An 8768-nucleotide genomic window follows, 5' to 3' on the forward strand; every position below is an offset into this window, starting at 1 on the left:
CAGCCTTGATAAGAGTGGCTGGCTGGACCCCAACCATGCACGAATTCGTGCACTGAGCCTCTAGTATGCATATAAAATCTTTGTTTAATCCCTTCCTGCTCCCCCACCCCCTTCCCTCTGAAAATTGTCAGTCTATTCCATTTCCATGCCTCTGATTTTACTATATTTTATTCCCTTTCCACTTCTCCGCCCTTCTTATCTGTCTCTATGTGGCTTCTTCTGTAAAGCCTTGGTTATAATATTTCAATTGGTTTTTCAGGTTGGTTGCTCTGTAATTTAGCTATAAATCTGATTTGGGGCTGGGAGCAAGTGGGCACAGCTTCCAGCTACTCTTCAGCCATCTTGGAATCTATCCTGTAATTTCTCCTTTACATAAAATACTCATCCTGTTTCAAAACCACATGATTTCTGAAAAAGATACAAAAGCTGTTTTCAGCTCAGTAGTTTACCCCCATGTATGCAGTAATTCCTTCCACTATTTTCCTTTATGTAACACGTATTAAGATAGTGTGGTATTTAAAGGGTGGCATAAAATTGAAACAAATGTCTGAAAATTCACTATGTCATATTTGCAAGTAGCAGTTGAGATGTGGAAATGAAATTTTCTGTTTAGGAATAGCTATTGATATGGATTGAATGTTTGTGTTCCCTCAAAATACTTATGTTGAAAGCCCAATGCCTAATGCATAAGGTGATGGTATTAACAGGAGGAACCTCTGGGAGGTGATTAGGTAATGAGGGCAGAACCTGATGAATAGGATTAGTGTCCTTATAAAGAGGCTTGAGAGAGGTCCCTGGCCTCTTCTACCATGTGTGGACAGTGAGAAGATGGCCCTCTGCAACCAGGAAGAGGGCTCTCACCAGGAACCAACTATGCTGCACCCTGATCTCAGACTTCCGAGCTCCCAGAACTGTGAGAAATAAATTTCTGTTGTTTATAAGCACCCAGTCTGCGGTATTTCTGTTATGGACTGCAGAGTAGTAAATACTTTATTAAAAATGGACTAAGACAGCTAAGTTTTTAATAAAAGTATTTAAAAATATGATCAGTGCAAATCTAAGGTAACTGAGCCCCTCTGGCCAAATAACCAGGATGATACTATCAGTTTTCTATACCAGTATTCACTGCTTTTGGTTTTACCCAGATAGTAAAAGTATATTATCAAGATATTTGTCTCAATAAAGAAAAACATATTCTTTCTTTTCTTTTGATGCCTCAATCTGCATGCCATGAAGAATAGAAGTATTTCCATTCAGGAGTCTATGAGGCATTTTGTTTATTAATGGTAGGAATACACTGTAGATATCTCACATGAAAACTGAAGTCACAGAAATTATTCAAATTCCTCTTCATTAAAAAAGAAAAATGAGTGTTTATTTGAACTTCGTTAACATTGTGATGAAGAAGCATCATTGAAAAGAAGCCATATGTCATTTACTACTTTGCAGCCCCTCATTTTCAGACTATTCATGAGGCAAGTCATCTTTTTATTCCTGCATATTCATACCCTATCTAATAATAGACAAACATGGTAATTAACCGTACCTCCGGCACGCTTCCCATTGGCTAATCAGGGCAATATGCAAATTAACGGCCAACCAAGATGGCGGCCGGCAGCCACGCATCTGAAGCGAACAGGAGGCTTGCTTGCTCCAGTGCAGGAGGAAGCCAAGGTTCCCCGCCTGCCGCTGCTGGGCTCTGAGCTTGCACTCTAAGAAACAATGTTGCAATTATCGAAGCTAAACAAACCCCATGCTTTCAGCCAGCCGGCTGAGCTGGAGTTGCAACAGTGTTTCAATTATAGAAGCCAAACAAACGCAGATACCTGTTTTCAGCAGCCGAGGTCTCAGAGCTGGAGCCGAGCCTCAGAGCTAAAGCCGGCTCTCAGTTCCAGTGACAGCTATAGAAGGTAAATAAATCCCAGAATTAAAAAAAAAAGAAAAAAAGGAGAGGTTGGGAGCTTCAGTCCCCCGCCAGCCTGAAAATGGCCCTCAGCCCCTCACCCAGGCTGGCCAGGCATCCAAGCGGGACCCCCACCCTGAAGGGGGTGTGACCAGCTGCAAACAGCCATCATCCCCTCATCCAGGCTGGCCAGGCATCCAAGCGGGACCCCCACCCTGAAGGGGGTGTGACCAGCTGCAAACAGCCATCATCCCCTCATCCAGGCTGGCCAGGCATCCAAGCGGGACCCCCACCCTGAAGGGGGTGTGACCAGCTGCAAACAGCCATCATCCCCTCATCCAGGCTGGCCAGGCATCCAAGCGGGACCCCCACCCTGAAGGGGGTGTGACCAGCTGCAAACAGCCATCATCCCCTCATCCAGGCTGGCCAGGCATCCAAGCGGGACCCCCACCCTGAAGGGGGTGTGACCAGCTGCAAACAGCCATCATCCCCTCATCCAGGCTGGCCAGGCATCCAAGCGGGACCCCCACCCTGAAGGGGGTGTGACCAGCTGCAAACAGCCATCATCCCCTCATCCAGGCTGGCCAGGCATCCAAGCGGGACCCCCACCCTGAAGGGGGTGTGACCAGCTGCAAACAGCCATCATCCCCTCATCCAGGCTGGCCAGGCATCCAAGCGGGACCCCCACCCTGAAGGGGGTGTGACCAGCTGCAAACAGCCATCATCCCCTCATCCAGGCTGGCCAGGCATCCAAGCGGGACCCCCACCCTGAAGGGGGTGTGACCAGCTGCAAACAGCCATCATCCCCTCATCCAGGCTGGCCAGGCATCCAAGCGGGACCCCCACCCTGAAGGGGGTGTGACCAGCTGCAAACAGCCATCATCCCCTCATCCAGGCTGGCCAGGCATCCAAGCGGGACCCCCACCCTGAAGGGGGTGTGACCAGCTGCAAACAGCCATCATCCCCTCATCCAGGCTGGCCAGGCATCCAAGCGGGACCCCCACCCTGAAGGGGGTGTGACCAGCTGCAAACAGCCATCATCCCCTCATCCAGGCTGGCCAGGCATCCAAGCGGGACCCCCACCCTGAAGGGGGTGTGACCAGCTGCAAACAGCCATCATCCCCTCATCCAGGCTGGCCAGGCATCCAAGCGGGACCCCCACCCTGAAGGGGGTGTGACCAGCTGCAAACAGCCATCATCCCCTCATCCAGGCTGGCCAGGCATCCAAGCGGGACCCCCACCCTGATCCAGGACACCCTTCAGGGCAAACCAGCTGGCCCCCACCTGTGCATGAATTCGTGCACCGGGCCTCTAGTAATACATAAAAGAAAATTCAGAGGCTTATTGTGCAGGTCACTTTTTCATGGTGATGTTGAGTGTTTATTCTCTAACTAGAGGCCCGGTGCACGAATTCATGCACAGGTGGGGTCCCTTGGGGTAACCTGCAGGGATTGGACCCCAGCTTGTGCCCCCAGCCTTGCAGCCCTGCAGCCCTGCCTGGCACCCTGCCATCGCCTGGTGCTGCCCCCTCACCTGCTCCACCATCCCGCCTGTGGGACAATTGATCGGGGCCAGGCCTTCCCCCCTCTCCCCCCTCCCCCGGCTCCCTCAGTGCCTGGAAGCCGGGTGGCGGCCCTGCCACCTGCTGGTCACCATCTGCAGGGTGATTGGTGGGGCGATCAGGCCCCCACTCACACCTGCCTTGGCCTGGTCCCCACTCAAACCCACCTTGGCCTGGTGCCGCCTGCTCACCTGCTCCACCATCCCACCGCGGTTCTGCTCTCATCAGGGCCCATCAGGGCTGGCAGCACCTCCACTGCCACCCGCTGCCAGCGCTGTTTCACCAACGCCCACCATGTTCCTTGCTGCACCCTGGTGGTCAGCGCACATCATAGCGAGCAGTTGAACTCCTGGTCAAACAATTTGCATATTAGGCTTTTATTATATAGGATGTCATAGGTAGTATATACAAATATGGCTTTTAAAGGGGGAAGGAATCATTTGTTTCTCTGCTACTCTTACCTGTTGTGGTTTAGTTTCCAACTTTCAATTCACCTGTTTTAGTTTGTATTCTGCATGTAGAAGTGAGAATTATTACTTGTTAAGAAAGAGATAAATGTATTATGGTAGGTAAATGGTAGATTTTGTAATTGATATTATTGTCTGTTTACTTGAAAATATTTGCTTTTCATGAAAGTTTGTATCAATACTTGCAGGTGGTAAGAAATCGATAGTGTGATTAAAAACAAGAGATACCCCATCCATCTTCAGGAACAACCTCTTTTAATCATTCTTGGTTAGTTCTTATTCTACTTCCCTGTATTATTACTAAAAATTATGGAGGTAACTCTATATAATGTGCTTATACATTGGTTTCCAAAATTTATCACCTTAAGATAATTTCATTGATTCTAATATAAAAGATGAGGATTTAGTTAATTTACATTGCCTTCTTTCTCCCTCTTCTCGATTCTCAATATTTATATTTTAGTTTATAGTTATGTTATTTTTTTGGCACTTCTATTGGTTTCCATTGTGGGATTTGAAGATCAGAATTATTTTCACAAGTCTTCCTAAAACTAAGTCTTAGTGAGTCCACAAAGAACCCCCACACTTCTCCCAAAGCTTCTAAATAGCGATTCCTTATCTAAAAGTGGCTGCCAGTTTTATCTGGAAAGGCCCACAAACCAAGCATCAGTAGAATAGGGATACTTTTGGTGTCTTGTTGCCTGGAGTAAGGCTGGTGGGTTAGGAAACTACTTTCTTTGTACCTTTGGCCAGATCTGATCTCACGCTTGATAAGAGCTGTGAGCCCCCAACCAGCCTCAGTGGCTTGTTTGCCTGGATAGGCTTCTCCAGAACTCAGGAGAAGCCAAGATGCTTGAGTTTCCACCTAATCTTGCCGAGGCTTTATCCAGAACATGCATTTGTTGTGTTTTCTCTCAAGGAAGATCTCTAACTGGATCTCATCCCTTTTATTTTTATTGAAAGTTATGTCAGTGTGTGTGTGTGTGTGTGTGTGTGTGTGTGTGTGTGTGTGTAATCAAAAGTCGGATGCACATCTATATATATAAAACCTAAGCGACCATTGCAACCGAACAGATGACCGAAAGGCTGCGTGGGGCAACCAGGCTGGCGGAGGCGACCGGGCCAGCAGAGGAGGGCAAAGGGGCGACCAGGTTGTCAGAGGGGGATGGTGAGGGGCGACCAGGCCAGCAAGGGGGGGCAGTTGGGGGCTACTAGGCGCCAGCAGGGGGCATTTGGGGGTGACCTGGCCAGCAGGGGGGCAGTTAGGGGCGATCAGGCAGGCAGGCAGGTGAGCAGTTAGGAGTCAGTGGTCCCAGATTGTGAGAGGGATGTCCGACTGTCGGTTTAGGCCCATACTGGTTGGGCCTAAACCAGCAGTCGGACATCCCCTGAGGGGTCCCGGATTGGAGAGGGTGCAGGACCCCCTCCCCACCATGCACGAATTTCATGCACCGGGCCTCTAGAGGATGATAAATTACCAGATTTTTGGTTTTGTTTTTTAGTTATAATTTCTAGTCTCTGATATTATATGCATGGAGCCTTTTGTTGGGTGCTTTTGCAAAACTGATGCTGATAATCACAACATGAAGCAAGTCTTCCCAGTATATGGGCATGTTTCCTGTATAGATTACCAAGTTGACTCTAGTAAAAACAAAAAAAGAAAAAAGATACCACTCTAAAGCCAGACAGTAAACAGAGGATTTCAACCAATCATAGTCCATCATGCCACCTTTATAACATGGAATTAAACAATAGAAGCTGCCAGAAGCCTGATGACTTATATTTGAAATTCACAGAGCACCTCACTATCCATCCTCCTTCAAACCAGCCACATACTCAGTGTGGCATTGTAACTCCCTAAATTAATGAGCTATTCCAAAGAATTATTGCTGATGTTGATAGCAATTCCAAATAGAAAAGCTAGCTTGTACCTTGGAGGAAAACCGTTAGTAATGGACAGTTTCATCATAATGGTGAAGACAATGTGTTTTGCTCTCTTCAGCCCACTGTTATTATAAATAAGTATTCTCCTCATAAGTTCCTAGGCCGATAGGAATGTAAAGGTTAAGCAGACGATTTCCCCTATCTGAGGGGGCAATCTGGGGGAACCCAATAATTATGTTGTTTTGTGATGGAGATGCTCTGAAGTTGTGTCTGTTGCTAATACATTTTGCATTAAAATCTAAGTTTGGATAGCAAAAAGAAAAAAAATAATTATTTTCCCTTAGAAAAGCCTGGTCCATTGCCTTATGGTATCTAGCATTGGTGATGGGAAGTCATAAGTAAGTTTGAGCTTCATTTCTTTGTAGGTGACTTTGAGGTGATCTTCTGGGAACGTTTAGAATATTCCACTTGTCTAGATGTTTGAAATTCAATATGGTATAACTAGGTTTAGATTTGTTTTTATTCATTGGGATGTGCACTCTGGTTCTCTTCAATCTGATGACATGGATTCTTCTATAGTTCTGGAAAATTTTCTTTGGCTATTTCTTTGATCACTTCTTTTTTCTATTTTCTCTGCTTCTCTGTTTGCATTTACATTGGTCATAGGTTGTACCTCAATGACACTTATGGAATATCTTCTTTTTCTGTTGGGCATTGTGACACTTTAGAAGTCAATAGGAGCCATGAATGCCTGGACAGTGCGTGCCCTTGAGAATTGCATCAATGCCTAAGCTTTTGTACAGAATCAGGTTCAAGAAAACTCATGTTCTTTTTAAAGTGTGAAACCCAGAAGGGAAATGCTAAATGAACAGGCTTTATTTATAAGTTCTCTATTGCTGCTTACCTTTTATAAGTTATCTATTGCTGCTTAACTTTTACTTATTCACTTATATTATTACTCACTGTTTATCTTTTACAAAAGAACTTTTAGTTGCCTTTAAATCTTTCTGGTAAGACCAGGTAGAATGTTTTTACTTTAGCAGCACTACTGAGCTAAAATTTAGGTTGGTTATCTAAATAATTCAACCATGGTCTCTGAGGGAAAAATATTTTGTACATCACTTATTATTTTATTGCAAGCAATAAAAACCTATTCTTCCTTAAACAGACAAACAAACAAACACTTTATTGTCAGAATAAAAGGAAGACATGAACAATCAAATCTCCAGAAGACCAAGTAGTAGGACAGGTTTGCTAATTTCTGTGGTAGGAATAAATAGGCAGTTTCTCTTTAGAATGCTGACCTCACAATGATTCTCCTCTAAACTATTTGTTAATTGTTACATTCTGTTTAAGATTCAAGCTTCAAGGAGAGAAACTATTGGTTTAGCTTGATTCACAAGTTCACTTTTTGGGAAAAGATGGGTCTACAATTAACAACTCACAATGAGCACTAAGAATGGTGAAACAGTACTTCCCCAAGGAAAAACAGAACTTTATAATAAAAAAATGGACAAAAACAGCAAGTGTCCACTCTGTTTTGTGCCGATGAGCCAATGATCAATTCTAACCCACTGGTTTCTTTCTCATGCTAGTGCTGCCGCCTGTATTGGTGCCAAGACACAGCGAATATAACCCCCAGCTGAGCCTTCTGGCCAAGTTCCGCAGTGCCTCCCTCCACAGTGAGCCACTCATGCCGCACAACGCCACCTATCCTGACTCTTTCCAGCAGCCTCCATGCTCTGCATTCCCTCCCTCATCAGGGCAAGCATTCTCACAGTCCCTGTGCACAGCCAGCTACCCTCACTCCCCAGGAAGCCCTTCAGAGCCAGAAAGCCCCTATCAACACTCAGGTCAGTAAAAGCTGCCGGTCTATGTGGTATACAATTCAACACATTTATGGTGTGAGCATCATAGTTTTTAATCACTGTAACTCATGTTCATGTAGAGTTTTACAGTTCACATGGCAATCTCTTGTGTGCTCTTAGACCCTGCCCAGCCTCTAAGATGATCAGTACTATATCCATTTTGGAGCAGTTATCCTGGAGCTACAACATGCCTTTGCTCTGGTTTTTGGTCCTAATCCTTTGGAAGCTCTCAGAAATTAAATGGACTTGAACAGCATCCTTTGGAATTTTGAGGTGTTTTGTTTGTTTGTTCGTTTTGCTTTTGTTTTCTAAAGCCAGTAGCAATAAGCTTATAAAGACTTCTCTAAGCTGATCAGAAAGAGCTGGCCAGAGGGCAGGCAGTATGAGTGCCTCTTTCAACAATCAAAGGGAGTCTCCCCTACAAAAGATGTGTAGGGCAGAGCGAGGCCCCAGTTCCAGGCAGTGCATTCTCCCTTTTTGCTATGGGAAGTAAGCACAGCATCTGAAGCACTGACCTAGTCAATTGATATTTGCTGAATTTAAAAAACATGTAGAAGGGAGAGGGAGAACCAAACCCATTGTGATAATTGCATGTACTATCACACCTATAAAGTAGGTTTAAGTTAGACAATGAAAAAAAGATTTTATGTACCTCAAGAGTGTGAGAAAATATCCTGAGCTAACAAGTTCCTATAGGCACACATAAATGCATTTGGTGCCAGATGTTGTGATCTGCCTCATTCATTTCTTCATATATTCCTTTATTTAACAGATATTTATGGAACTCATACTATATGCAAGCATTGCCTTCGGGTGCCAAAAGTAAAATTAAAAGATTAATAACAATTATCCCCGTCCTCAAAAAATTCATAAAATGTGGGAAGGTAAAGAAGTTGCCTCTTCCCCTTAGAGTTATTCCTTTCTTCCTTTTACTCCCTCAAGCAGTACACCTACTATTTTACATATGCATCTACCATTTAAATTCATCACATCTACTACTTGTACATCTATTAAATGTACATAAATTTTTGTGTGTCAGTCATTTTATCTTTTATACTAGAGGCCCGGTGCACAAAAATTTGTGC

The 8768-nt window shown here is 44.9% G+C and overlaps 1 protein-coding gene across 3 annotated transcripts in view; it reads left to right on the top strand.

Moving 5' to 3' along the window:
* The window catches only part of SMAD9 (SMAD family member 9), a 63782-nt gene that overhangs the window by 3395 nt on the left and 51619 nt on the right, over positions 1-8768 (top strand). For 2 of the 3 annotated variants that reach the window (XM_005862734.2, XM_005862733.2), the window contains exon 2: positions 7411-7668. The exons of the other annotated variant lie outside the window; for it this stretch is intronic. In XM_005862734.2, coding sequence (XP_005862796.1) covers positions 7411-7668 — 258 coding nt within the window. The remainder of the gene's footprint in view (positions 1-7410; positions 7669-8768) is intronic. 3 annotated transcript variants of the gene reach the window in all.

Source organism: Myotis brandtii, unplaced genomic scaffold, assembly GCF_000412655.1.
Source record: "Myotis brandtii unplaced genomic scaffold, ASM41265v1 scaffold166, whole genome shotgun sequence".
Taxonomy (NCBI): Eukaryota; Metazoa; Chordata; class Mammalia; order Chiroptera; family Vespertilionidae; genus Myotis; species Myotis brandtii.